Genomic DNA, 13,112 nt, shown 5'->3' with positions numbered 1-13,112 from the left:
TTAAGAATAGGCCTCTTTACAGACCATAATGTGGGACATGGGTCAGATGTCTGGCAGCAGCCCCACCTGTGTTGGTTCAAGAAGTCCTGTTTGGAAAGAGAAAACAGATTTGGAGAGGCCTATGTTACATTTCCTGGCTTGGAGATCAGGCATGTGTATGCTTCAAGTTTGAAGTCGCCAGGTGATGGAATTTGTGGCCTTATCAGTGTGGGTGTTAGACAGTCTGATGTTGTCTCGGTGTGTTTGCAGAGCGGCCTGAAGTCAGGGGCTATCTTTCCAGGTGAGGCTTCTAGCCAGCAGGAACCCCCTTCCCTCTATAAAGGCTGTGGCAATGGGCACTGGCTAGAGCAGGGGTCAGCTGGTGGTCCAGGATGAGGGGCTTCGCGGTGCTTCTTGCAGTCCTCACGCTCTTCCAAAGCAATCAGATTACCAGGTGAGTGTAAGACCCCATTGAGGGGGGGAATCTCCTGTGTCCCGTCTGGGTGGGCCTTTCCTGAATCCTCTAGCCTGCGGTTCCCCTGGGAAGCCTTTGGAGAAAATGCTGCATGTTCCCAAGATAATCCCTCCCTGTTACTCTTGTCTTTGCACGTTGGGATCTTCTCTTCTAAATGTGCCCTTATACCTCAGGTGTGGTGAAAAAGAACAGGGAGTCAGCCATCTTTCTTAGGTGGCTTGGGGAGATGAAGGGCATGGTTTCTGGAGTCAAATTGCCCAGGATTTGAACCCCAGCTCTATCACCAACTTAACGTCTCTGTGCCTTGGTTTCCTCATCTGTAGTAAAATTAGGATGATAACAGTATCCATCTGTATTAGTTTCTGAGGGTTGTGGTAATAAATTATCACAAACTATGTGTTTTCAGGAGTCTCTGGGTGGTGCAAACAATAATGCACTTGGCAGCTAATCTAAAGATTGGAGGTTAGAATCCACCCAGAGGCACCTCAGAAGAAAGGCCTGGCAATCTACTTACGAAAGATCAGCCATCGAAAACCCTATGGAGCACAGTTCTACTCTGACACATGTGGAGTCACCATGAGTTGGAGTTGACTCGACAGCAACTGATTTACCGGTTATATAACCTCAAACAACATACATCTATTCTGGCATAGTTCTGGAGGCTAGAAGTCCAAAATTAGGATGTCAGTAAGATCATGCTCCCTTTGAAGTCTCTAGGAGAAGATCTTTTCTGGTCTCTTCTAGCTTCTGGTGGTATCACTCTAATCTCTGCCTCCGTCTTCACATGGCCATCTGCCCTCAGTGCCTCTCTGTGTCTCTTCTCTTCTTAAAAGGACACCAGTCGTAGAGATTGGGCCCACTCTCATGACCTCATCCTACCTAATTACATCTGCAATGATCTCATTTCCAAATAAGGTCACCTTCACAGGTACCAGGGGTTAGGTCTTGAACATGTCTTTTTGGGGACACAATTCAATCCTTGATACAGTCTCACAGAGTTGTTATGAAGATTATATGAGTTAATACTTGTAAAATGTTTCGAACAGTGCCTGGCCCATAGTAAGAGCTATATAAAAAAAACTAAACAAGACAAAACCCGTTGCCATCCAGTCAATTCTGACTCATAGTGACCCTATAGGACAGAGTAGAATTGCCCCATAGGGTTTCCAAGGAGCAGCTGGTGGATTCAAACCGCCGACCTTTTGGTTAGCAGCCATAGCTCTTAACCACTGCCCCACCTGGGCTCCAAGAGCTATATAAGCATTTGTTAGGCGATATAAAATTCTCTGTCATACCAAGTCCTTTGTGAGCAAAGGCCCCAGATACTCCTCCAAAAATAATAGACAATATTTATTGAGCTGTTACTAGGTGCCAGGCACTTGAGCTGGTCTTTACCTACACTATCCCTAATCTTCACGGCTACTGTTTTAGGTAGATACTATTATTTGCATTTTATAGATGAGGAAACTGTTGTTCAGAGGGGGCCCCTGACCTACCCAAGGCCACATGGTTAGTAAAGGATAAGCTAGGGCCTGGTCCCAGGTGGATTTGCATTCTCACCACGACAACCAGCACCTCGAAGTGCCTGTGTCTGAGCCCTGTCAGGCTAAGCCCTGAGATGGGGGGAAATCTGGCCCCCTCCCTAGGGAAGCTGGCTCCCTGAAAAGGAGTCTGGGTGCCTTCGACCATTCAGGGCTCCTCATGATGGTCCCGAAAATGAAATTCCTCCAAGTGCAAGCTGTGTTGAGACTGGAGGCAGGACTGGAGCTGAGATTTCTGTGGCAGTGGGTCTCAGGCAGCCTCTGCAGTGGAGTCTCCGTGCACAGCTGCACTCCTGGTTCTCGGCATGGGGAGGAGGACTGCCTTCCAGATGCCGCTGGCTCCTCTCAGAGGGAGGCTCTCTGAGGCCGTGTGCTGGGGTAGGATACCTCAGCAGAGTCTCACTTACTCTCTGTGGGAGCCACCAGGCATCCTGCAGATCCACACAGGAACTGGAGCTTAGAGCCAAGCAGAAAACATTTTGGAGGCCTGGGCATGGGGACACAGGAAAGGGTAGCTATAGACTCGGTCCCAGGAGCTCAGTCCAGCCTACTTCCTTTTAGGTGCCTGAGTCCTTTGCTATCATTGCAGACAAGGGCTGAGAAACATTTCCTGGACCTTTCATTGATCAGCCAGGTTCTGGTTGAAGTCACATATGAGGTTGGGGGTGGGGGACCCAGAGAATAGATCATGATTCATGTACAGGACTGTTTCATATGGAATCCATTTGGGATGTGAACAACATGAGAAAACTCATTTTATTGCTTTCAAAGCACTTTCCCATCTGTAGCCTTACGTTATCCTTGAACCAGCTCCACACAGGAAGACCACCTGATTCTTACAGTTGGACGTGGCCTTGGGAATCGATGAAGCTCCACTCCTGCGGTCTACAGGAGAGGAAACCAAGAGGTTAGGACACCTGGTTAGTCAAAGGCAGGGCCAGGAGAGTGGCTGGAAGGAAAGGAGTTAGCCCTTTTACAGAGGAGGAGGCTGAAACTCAGAGGACTTCGGGGAGACACCCGTAGTGCCACAGATGGGGCAGAGCTGGGCCTAGAACCAGGTTCTGCTGTGTTCCCTCTTGATTCTCTTCCCCTTCATCTGTCTTCATCGTCCAACATCTAGGTCAGGAGGTCCCTGCAGACCAGGCCCTGCCCTGAGAAATCCTTTGAAGAATTTCTAATCGTTAGGGTAAAAGCTATCCAGATAGTGGAGACAGGCATTAGTGAAAGAGGAAATGCAAAGGGACTCTCCAGAGTTCTCTGCCAGAACTGGGCAGAGACTATCTTTTTCACTATTGTGTCCCCTGTACTTTGCTCAATGCCTGGCACATAGTAGGTACACAGCAAGAATTTGCTTGACAGAGTCATTGATAACGAGTATAGTATCTTTCAAATTGCACGGTGCAAAATTCATCAACAGGTTATAAAACACATCTAGTGGATCTCCACCAGTATGGAAAAAAAAAAAAGGAATAGAAAATATCAGAGTGCATTGCATTTAGTAAGGGTGGGCACTGATTTGTGAACTGAAGTAAAATGTAGTTTTTACTTTGAGTTATGATAAAAATTGAAAGCCATTGGCCTGGGGTCAATGGAAGGTTGACCAGAAGGCTGGGCTGGCAACAGCAGGGTGGAGAGTGATTTACAGGGTACTTCCGAGAGGCTGGGCAGCCTGAGGGAGATGCCCCACACTTACGTTAATCCTTCCTCACCTCCTCAGGATCCCTCTGCACAAAGGGAAGTCTATGAGACAAGCCTTGAAGGAGAATGGGCTCCTGGATGACTTTTTGAGAAAACACCAGTATGCAATTGGCAGGAAGTACTCCAACTGCGGGGAGGTGGCTAGCGAGCCTCTGACCAACTACCTGGACGTGAGTGGTTCTGCCAGCCTTTCTGGGAATGAATTCTCACAGGGTGCAATGGGCTCTTCCCCTCAGCTCGGCCTCCCTGCCGCTTTCCCCCTTTCAGGAATCGTGGCGCCCTGTGAGGTGTGGAAGACACCTCCCTGCCCCCTGCAATGCCTGCAATGGGCCAGCAGACCCAGCAAGGGCAATGGTCTTGCCTTCAAGGCTGCAAATGTCACCGCTGGAAGGTCTGAGCTCAGACACCTTCCTGCACACATCAGTCGGGGGTACGCCATCGGCTTCTAGACCCAACTTCCTGCCTGCCTTTCACAGCCCAGAGAAACCCACATCTTAGTCTGGTGTCCATTCTGCAGCTGCTCGGTACACGGCCACCATCTTCGTCTTCTTCCCACTCAGGACTCAGGCAGGGATATCCTTTGTGCCTTGTTTCTTTCCGGGAGCTTGTCTCTGTCTCATCTGTCACTCTTGACAGTAAACAACCAGCGTTTTTTCTCTCCTGTGCTCTCATTTCCTTATCTAGGTCATCTTCACCCTGGCCCCAGCCTTAGCTCTGACACCTAGGAGGACTGGCGAGGAAGCAGTGACACCTCCGGCTGGGACTTGGGGCCCCGTCCCTAGAGGATGCCCCTCCTCTGTGCCTAGCTTCTTCCTGCCCTTGGCAGGAGTGGCTCAGTTTCCCTACCAGGCAGGATTTAAGTTTTGGTCTAATGTTCACTTCTGGGGCTGATTCCAGCAGTGGTGGTAGGGCTTGTGGGAGGGTCAGGCCAAGCAGGGTTGGATGTGGGAGGCCAGCGTGCAGGCTGGAGACGAGGAACCCTCCCTAGGGATCCTCCTTGCATTTCTTCCCCTCGACCTTGCCTACGAGATGCTCCCAGGCTCCGGGCAGAAAGCATAGGGTCTACGGACCGAAAGAGCTCCTACCCCGTGCCTCTGACCCAGTGCTGTCTGTCTTCAGAGTCAGTACTTTGGAAAGATCTACATTGGGACCCCGCCCCAGGAGTTCACTGTGGTGTTTGATACAGGCTCTTCAGACCTCTGGGTGCCCCCTGTCTACTGCAACAGTGATGCCTGTCGTGAGTGACCTCCCTCCCCTCCCCGCCTTCCCTCCCACCTCATGCTGACACCCCAGGGCCACTCTGCCAGCTGGTGGTCTGGGCAGCCCAGGGGAAATGTAGCATGGAAGGAGAGTTTGCCTTGACATTTCCTGCCTTGGTTGTGTCCCATCTCTCCCCTCCAGGTTTGCAAATCATGGTCTAATGTATAAAGTTCCTGGAGCCCTGGTGGCGCGGTGGTTAAGCATTTGGCTGCTAACCAAAAAGTCAGCAGTCTGAGTCCACCAGCCACTCCTTGGAAACACTATGGGGCAGTTCTACTCTGTCCTGTAGGGTCCTAACGAGTCAGAACCAACTCGACAGCAATGGGCTTTTTTGGCTTTTAGTTTTTTTTTGTCTCTATTGGGAGCCAATGCAAGCTGCTTACCCTCCTGGGTCCTCAGTTTTCACTTCTATAAAATGGGGCTATGACGTGCCAGTGGGTGATGGGAGAATAAAGTGAGAAGGTCTATTACTAATGATGAGTAACCATTTAGTATATGTTAATCATTTATCTCCAAAAAACCCTGGGAGGCCAGTACTCTTTTTAGCCCCATTTTACAGATGAGGAAACCAAAGTTCAGAGAGGAAAAGGGACTGGACTAAGGTTACTCAGTTGGTAAAAGTAAAATGTACTCGGAAACCTTCCTCCTTTCCTCCCTCCCTTCCTTCCTTTTCTCTCGAATCCCCCTCCCTCCCCCTCCCTCTCTCTTTGGCCCCCCCTTCCCCTCCCTCTCTCCTTGTCCCCCCACTTCTCTTTTTTGTAGCTGCACTGCTAGAGGTGAGTTGAGCAGCGAAGAATGACTTTCTTTACTAGACAATGCTATAGACAGTATGCGCTGCTTATTTTCCCTGCTGGTCAGCATTTAGAAAAGTATTCATACCAGGTCTGGCGAGTGTTTCAGCCCAGGCTGGCATGGCTGAGGTGGCGAGAAGATTCCTACAGGGTCCCCGCTAACTTTGGGTCTGTGTTCCAGAAAACCACCACCGCTTTAACCCGTCCAAGGCCTCCACCATCCAGAACATGGGCCACCCCCTGACCAGTCAGTACGGCACCGGCAACATTCAAGGCTTTCTGGGCTATGACACCGTCACCGTAAGTGGGACCGCAGGGCCAGCCAGTGCTCGCCCTTCCTCTTCCACCAGCCACTTCCCCACCACAGACACCCTGGTTCTGGGGGCTACATCTCTAGCTGGTGCTGGGGAGCCGTTTGGGTCCTGCCCACCCTGGGTGGCTTGGTGGGTCTGGATTCTGAAAGGGATTTTAGCCAGCAGACAGCTCCTTGCTCTCCTTCCTGCTCTCAGCCCTCAGAAGACCACCTGAGAGCCTTCGCCAGGTCCAGGATTCCATCACCCCGTTCCTTTTTTTAAAATTTGTCTTCCTTCCTTTCCTTCCTGTGCCCCTTGCCACAGTTAGTTCAGGGTTGTGAGCCTGTCAGCACTGAGCTCCTCAGGGACACGCCTACGATCTCATTTTAAGTTTCCTTCTTCCAACAGCCTTTGAGGAAGGTATTATTATCCCCAATGTTCAGATGAGGAAACTGAGTCTCAGATGAGCTGATAACTTGCCTGAAGTCTCACAGCTGGTGACTGCGGGAGCTGAGTGTCAGACCCAGGCCTCGACCCTCTGAGCAGGGCTCTCTTGTTGATCTCACTCTCTGAGTCATAGATAGCATCTTCTTTCAAGTCGAAGAGCAGCATCTCTGCCCTCCTGAACAGGGAGCTCCTTTCTCCTGTTTTTGGCTTCCAAAGCACCTAATGCTTTAGTGGACACCTAGTAATGCCCAGTAAATGCTGGTTTCTTTCCTTCCTTCCTCACCCACTGTCCAAGGTTAAAATTCAAGCAGCCTTGCTTCGTGCTTGTCACTTTGATTTTCCTTGGGTTCTTTCTTGGGTCTACCTGAAGTCTCTCTTGCTTTGAGCCTAGAAAGTCACAGCTTCCCTGCTGATAGCCCTTTCTGCATCCTCTTCTCTTGGCTGGGCAGGTGCCCACCCAGCTCAGGCCTCCCTAAGGGATAGCACCAGACAATGGAGGCGCCAGAGCCATTTACTGAGGTGGCCCAGCTGACACGCTGGAAAGCTAATTCCTGCGCCTGGGTGTCCTACTTCCTCTGCCCTTCTGGAGCTATTTGCTTTCCTTTCTGCTATTTTGGGTGCAGGGAAGAACCTACCTTCTCATTGAAGAGCTAGCCCTGTGCCTAGTGTCCCCAGCCGTGATACAATCTGGCTGCCTTTACTCATCCACTTGGGGAGGGGAGGAGGAGACTCTCAGGGATCAGGCTTCCCCAGAACCCTCACATGGAAGTGTGGAGTGGGGCATGTAGGGAAGTTGTCAGCCTGGTTTGACCCCACACAGGACCTGCCCTCTGTGTCTTTGGACCAGCGTTGGCTGGGCCAGGCAGGGGTGGCAGCTGCAGGGTCCAGGTGAGGACCAAATAGGGAAACCATCCCAGCCCTCTGTTCCAAGCAGGAAGGCTTCTAGGGGGATGAAAAGATGAAGAAGTCCAGGAGGCTTAGCCTGGGGCATGGCTCAAATGACAGGAGCAGAATCGAGGCCAGGGAGCAGGGGAGGGTCTGTAACGAGAGCCACAGGGAAAGGGGGCTCTGTGTACAGACCTCAGGGACAGCTCAGCTCATGTTCAGAGAGTCTCCCCACCCTGCCAAGAGTCACTCTGTCCAGAGGAGGAGCTGCTGGGTGCTGACCCAGGAGAGGGGAGGGTATCTACTACGTTGGGCACTGTGGTCAGGAGCAGGGCTCTGGGATACAGCTGGGTTTGATCCTGACTTCTCTCTCTCTCGAGCTGTGTGACTCTGGGCAAGCCTCAATTCCTCATCTACAATATGGAGGCAGTGATACTTACCTTAGAGGGTTGTGGTAAAGATTAAATATGCTCATTAGCTGTTAGTTACTTGTTTAGCCATTCATTGCCCTATCCCATTGTCTACAAATCCCATTGACTTTCTTTCAAAGCCTTCACAGATGGAGAGTCTGACCACTTCTCATACCTCCACTGTGCCATCTTGGTTCAAGCCTCCATTATTTCTCACCTGGATTGCTGTAATAACCTCCTAACTGGTCCTCCACTCCCGAGACTTTCTGTCTCCGGCTGCAGGTGGAGGTCACTGTGGACGCTCTTGCAGGTCTCTGACATTGTGGATCCCCAGCAGACTGTGGGCCTGAGCACCCAGGAACCTGGCAATGTCTTCACCTACGCCAAGTTTGATGGGATCCTGGGGATGGCCTATCCCTCTCTTGCCTCTGAGTACTTGGTGCCTGTGTTTGACAACATGATGTACAGGCACCTGGTGGCCCACGACCTCTTCTCGGTTTACATGAGCAGGTAGGAACTGCCGCCAGCCACCACCAGACTTAGACGGATTATTGGCTAAGGGCAGTGTCCACCCCTTGGGGACACTCTGAAACTCAAGAGTAGTCACCAGCATCCAAACGAACCCACTCCTTGTTTCCAGGGAGAATGAAAAGATACATCTAACCTCTTGCCAAATGGCCCCAATATAGTCATTTATGCGCCAGAGTTCACTGGGCCAAAATTTGACTTTGATGCCTGGCATTAAAAGAATAAATCCTGTCCCCATCCCTGTATAGGGGCTTTTAATTTTTCCCAAGTGGTAGGTTCTCAGTAATCATTTGCAGAAATTTATTGACTTTTAAAGCCGATACTGATGGAGTCCAACCTTCTCCTTTGCTATGGGGAAAACAGGCCCAGGGAGGGACGGTCACTCCCAGTCCAGTGCTCCCAACCCTACTGTCCTGTCCCCATGATGATACAACACAGCTCAGACAGAGAGGCACCAAATGGCAGGATAGAGAGAAGGGGACCACCTGCAGGAGAAGGGGTTGGGCGGTTGAGCTCTGGAAAGGGATAAATTTTGCATCCCTTTATTTATTCATCCATTTGATAGGTATTTATTGGGCTCCTACTATGTACAAGAGCCCTGGTGGCGCAGTGGTTAAGAGCTCAGCTGCTAACCAAAAAGGTCAGCAGTTCGAAACCACCAGCTATGAGTCAGAATTGATCTGATCGCAACGGGTTTGATTTGGTTTGGTTTTTTTGCTATGTATAAAGGCTGTGCCAGGAGACGGGGATGCACCAGTAAACAAGACAATCTAGGAGCTGACACTTCGGCAGGGGGAACAGACAACCCATGATGACGTACACGATTAAACAATTGTGTATTTAAACAATTGTGATGAGGGTGCTGCAGGGAAGTCTGGGTGCAAAGAAGGCTTAATAATAACAGGGAAGGTATGTGTGCAGAAGGAGGAACAAGTAGGAGTTTCCTCGGTGGGAGAGAAGGACAGTGCATTTTAGGCAGGGGGGCAGCATGTGTGAGAGCCTGGAGGTGGGACGGTGCTGAGAAGGTCTAGGAACTGAAAGAAGCAGAGTGGGAGCTGGTAAGGGTATGTGTGTGAGCATTTCCTAGTGGTTGCACAGAGACCATTCTATAGATGGAACAGAGGAGGTTTGGGCTTGGGTGGCAGTTTTAATCCAAAGTATCAGTGACCTTGATGGCCCTCTCTCCTACCTGCAGCCGAAAGGCTGAGGGCAGGGGCACAGGGACATGACTGGAACACCTAGGGGATTGAAGCAGAACCTGGCTGAGTCCCGTGACCTGTGACCTCCCCTCACACGGGAGTTTCCTGACACGTACTACCCTACACTTCCACGTGAGGCTTCTGAGAGGGCCTGATCCCTGAGGCCCTCCTCCAGACCCTGCCGTGTTTCATGTGTATGCTGGGCTCCAGGCGCTGCCTGGGTCTGGGGACTGCAGAGCAAAGGGCAGAAAGGGTGCTCAGCCCAGGCTGAGGAGGGGCATCAAGGGGCTGGGAGAACTTCCATGGAGCTTCTTGGGGGAAGGTAGGGTCGGGTCTCATCTCCCCTAGTGTGGGCGGGGACACCCTCATGGAGCTGGTGTCAGCGAGGTACACAGGCCTTTCCTTGGTTTCAGGAATGAGCAGGGGAGCATGCTCACCCTGGGGGCCATTAATTCGTCCTACTACATGGGCTCCCTGCACTGGGTACCCGTGCTGGTGCAAGAGTACTGGCAGTTCACCGTGCACAGGTAGGTGTGGCCCGGGGGGACGTGGGGACCCGGGTGCCAGGCACAACTGCAGTATAGTAACTCATAAGGCTGACGAGTCAGAGTCTGAGTCAGACACTTCCGAGGTCAAATGCCCTTTGTCAGCGATGATGTCTCCCACTTTTCTATACTTTATCAGTAAGAATAGCTGCATTTGTTGACCACTTACTGCCTGTAGGCATTGTGCTAAGTGATGGACTGTCTCATTTATTCCTCACTAAAACTGTGTGGAGGACAGTGGTGGTTCAGTATACAATTCTCACCTTCCCTGCAGGAGACCCAGATTCAATTCCTGGCCAGTGCACCTCATGTGCATCCACCAAGTGTTGCTATAGTGCTGAACAGGTTTTAGCAGAGCTTCCAGACTAAGACAGACTAGGAAGAAAGGCCTGGTGAACTACTTCTGAAAATCAGCCGATGAAAATCCTATGGATCACAATGGTCATATCTCATGATCCATGCGGTGGCCATGAGTCAGGGTCAACTGGATGGCAGTTAACAACAAAACCCTGTGGGGTGGGTACTGCTATTACCCCCGCTTCTATAATTTACTAACATTGAGTTTGAACTTCACAACTGTCCCTTGAGAAAGTCAAGGTGGGTGGTGTTGTCGCCATTTTGTAGATGAGAAGCCTGGGCGCAGAAAGGTTAGGTAACTTGCCTGAGACAGGCAACAAGGAAATGGCAGAGTGAAAATCTGAAACTAGATCTTCAGGCAACAAGTATGGTACCCAGTCTACCCATTAATGCACTTAAATTTGTTTTATTCAAGTTTGACCATGGAAGGTGAAGACAGCTTTGATATAGCCACTGTGTTGAAAAACAATAGTTTCAGGTCTTTTCTCTGAGCTCAGGAAGTTACAGAGGCTCCAGGAAGGGGTCCCAGGAAAGGCGACCAGGTGTAGGTCCTGCACTGGAGGGTGGGAAGTACTCAGGGAGGGAGACTGGATGCTGGACACACATCTTGTTTCTCTCTGCAGCATCACTGTTGACGGCGTGGTGGTGGCCTGTGATGGCAGCTGTCAGGCCATCCTGGACACAGGCACCTCCCTGCTAGTTGGGCCAGGAAGCAACATCCTCAACATCCAGAAGGTCATTGGAGCCACACAGGGCCAGTATGGAGAGGTAAGACCAGGCCCCACTCCACCTCCCCAGGCCCCTTGAAGTAGAGGTCCCTTTGCTGCCTGGAAGAAATGACAAAGGCAGATGGTGAGGGACCCCATTTCCCAATGGAGATGGGGTTCCTCGAGAGTCCTTCAGGATGGCCTTTGGCTTTGGACCATTGTTGCTTTGGAGCTGCCATGTTTCATGCAGTGGCTGCAATTGTCCTCCTGGCCTCTGGGTGAGTTGTGCCTTCCCTGACTCGCTGACCTTTGCTGTGCCCCTTGTTTCTTCTCCACCCACAAGTCCATCCCCTCCTCCCTGACAGCTGAATGCTCTCAGGTGTCCTTGAAAGCTCTGGCTGGGCCTGGAGGGGGCTAGCTACTGAAGCAAACCCCCATGCTGGGATCTGTCCCTGGGTTGGCTGATGGCTGGTCCCCCTCAGTGTGAGAACCATGTCTCAAGACCCAGACTTGGCCTGAGAGCATCTCTGTCATTCTCTGAGCAGGCAGGGCCCCTTTCTCACTCCCCTGTGTTCACTCCATACAGCGGAAGGGAGTCCTGGCCCTGGCTGCTTCTCTTGCCTTCAGCACTGAGGCGCCTCTTCCGGTCAGATCACACCCCATTTTCTGCTCTAAGAAGACCTTCCTTTGGCTCTTTAGTTTGACATTGACTGCGAGAGACTGAGCAGCATGCCCACGGTTGTCTTCGAGATCCAAGGCAGACAATACCCACTGCCACCCTCTGCTTACACCACCCAGGTATGAGTCTCTTGAGAGGAATCCCTTGGGTTTCTCCTAGCACCCTATCTTCTCTCTCTGAGTTGGGGCTCTGGCAAATCAAGGAAACAAGAGATAAGGAGGTGGCATGGACTAGATGGAGAATGCAGGGACATCAATTCAGACCAACTGACCCTTCTGAGTGGGGCCCTGCTGTCCTTGGGCCTCGTTCATGGGTACTATAGCCTCATCCTTGGGGAAAATGGGGGAGACAGAAAGGACAGAACATGGATATGAGCAGGGAGGGAGAGTGGGAAAGGTAAGGACCACAACTCACTGTGTGAACCACCATCTGCTGCTTGGGCTCCTAAGACCAGGAGCCTAGAGCTTTTCCCAGCTCTTAGTAGCCTGGGCTTTGTGGACACTCAGTCCTCCCCTTCCCTCCTCTCCCACTGATCCACTGGCCCCAGTTTTGACCTAATCATGAGCACCCCAAACTGACGGGGCAGGCTGCCTTGGTCCCCAGGCCAGCCCTGGTGGGTCATTTAGGCAGTAGTGCTGAGAGCGGGAGGGCAGCCGGCTGGAGAAAACAGGCAGAGCACCGGGTCTCTGATCTCCAGGACCCCGATGGACAATCTTGGATTAAGTCACTATTTTACCAAATCTCAATTTCTTCTTCTATTGAGCGAGAGGATTCTGATACTTGGTTGCTTCCCTCAGAAGGTGATTTCAAGGAGAAATGAAATAATAGATGAGAATTGTGGAATCAGGTAGGGAAATGCCTGTTATCAGCCACAGTGAATGGGGCTGGGACCAATCTCACCTCGGCCTTCTTTTCCCAGGACCTGGGCTCCTGTATCAGTGGCTTCCAGAGTGCCAGTGACACCCAGCAGTGGATCCTGGGGGACGTCTTCATCCAGGAGTATTACAGCGTCTTTGACAGGACCAACAACTGTGTGGGACTGGCCAAAGCTATCTGATTGCACCACTGCTTAGGAACCACACTGCCCCCAAATATACAACATGCACATGTGCACACGCACACCCACACACACACGCATGTACACACACGTGCGCACACACACACATCAGGACTTCAGGCAGATGGTTCTCAATAAACAACGCTTCTCTGCAAAGCCTAGCTTCCCTTTTCCTCACTGGGGCCAATGCCCTGCACCATCTTTGGTGTGGGCTGTGATTGTTACATGGTGCGTTGGCAATACTGGGGCCACATTGGTCAG

The 13,112-nt window shown here is 51.4% G+C and overlaps 1 protein-coding gene across 1 annotated transcript; it reads left to right on the top strand.

Moving 5' to 3' along the window:
* Positions 1-371: 371 nt before the first annotated feature.
* LOC101354650 (chymosin-like) lies at positions 372-12,851 on the top strand. Its single transcript, XM_004390419.1, has 9 exons — positions 372-433; positions 3,713-3,863; positions 4,813-4,930; positions 5,926-6,044; positions 8,090-8,289; positions 9,920-10,033; positions 11,032-11,176; positions 11,815-11,913; positions 12,714-12,851. The coding sequence occupies exons 1-9, from the start codon at positions 372-374 to the stop codon at positions 12,849-12,851; spliced, it is 1,146 nt and encodes a 381-aa protein (XP_004390476.1).
* The last annotated feature ends 261 nt before the right edge of the window (positions 12,852-13,112 follow it).

The sequence above is a fragment of the Trichechus manatus genome, unplaced genomic scaffold (genome assembly GCF_000243295.1).
Source record: "Trichechus manatus latirostris isolate Lorelei unplaced genomic scaffold, TriManLat1.0 scaffold00297, whole genome shotgun sequence".
NCBI classification, from domain to species: Eukaryota; Metazoa; Chordata; class Mammalia; order Sirenia; family Trichechidae; genus Trichechus; species Trichechus manatus.
The sequence above is the reverse complement of the archived record's forward strand: the minus strand, read 5'-3'. Positions and strand labels throughout refer to the sequence as shown.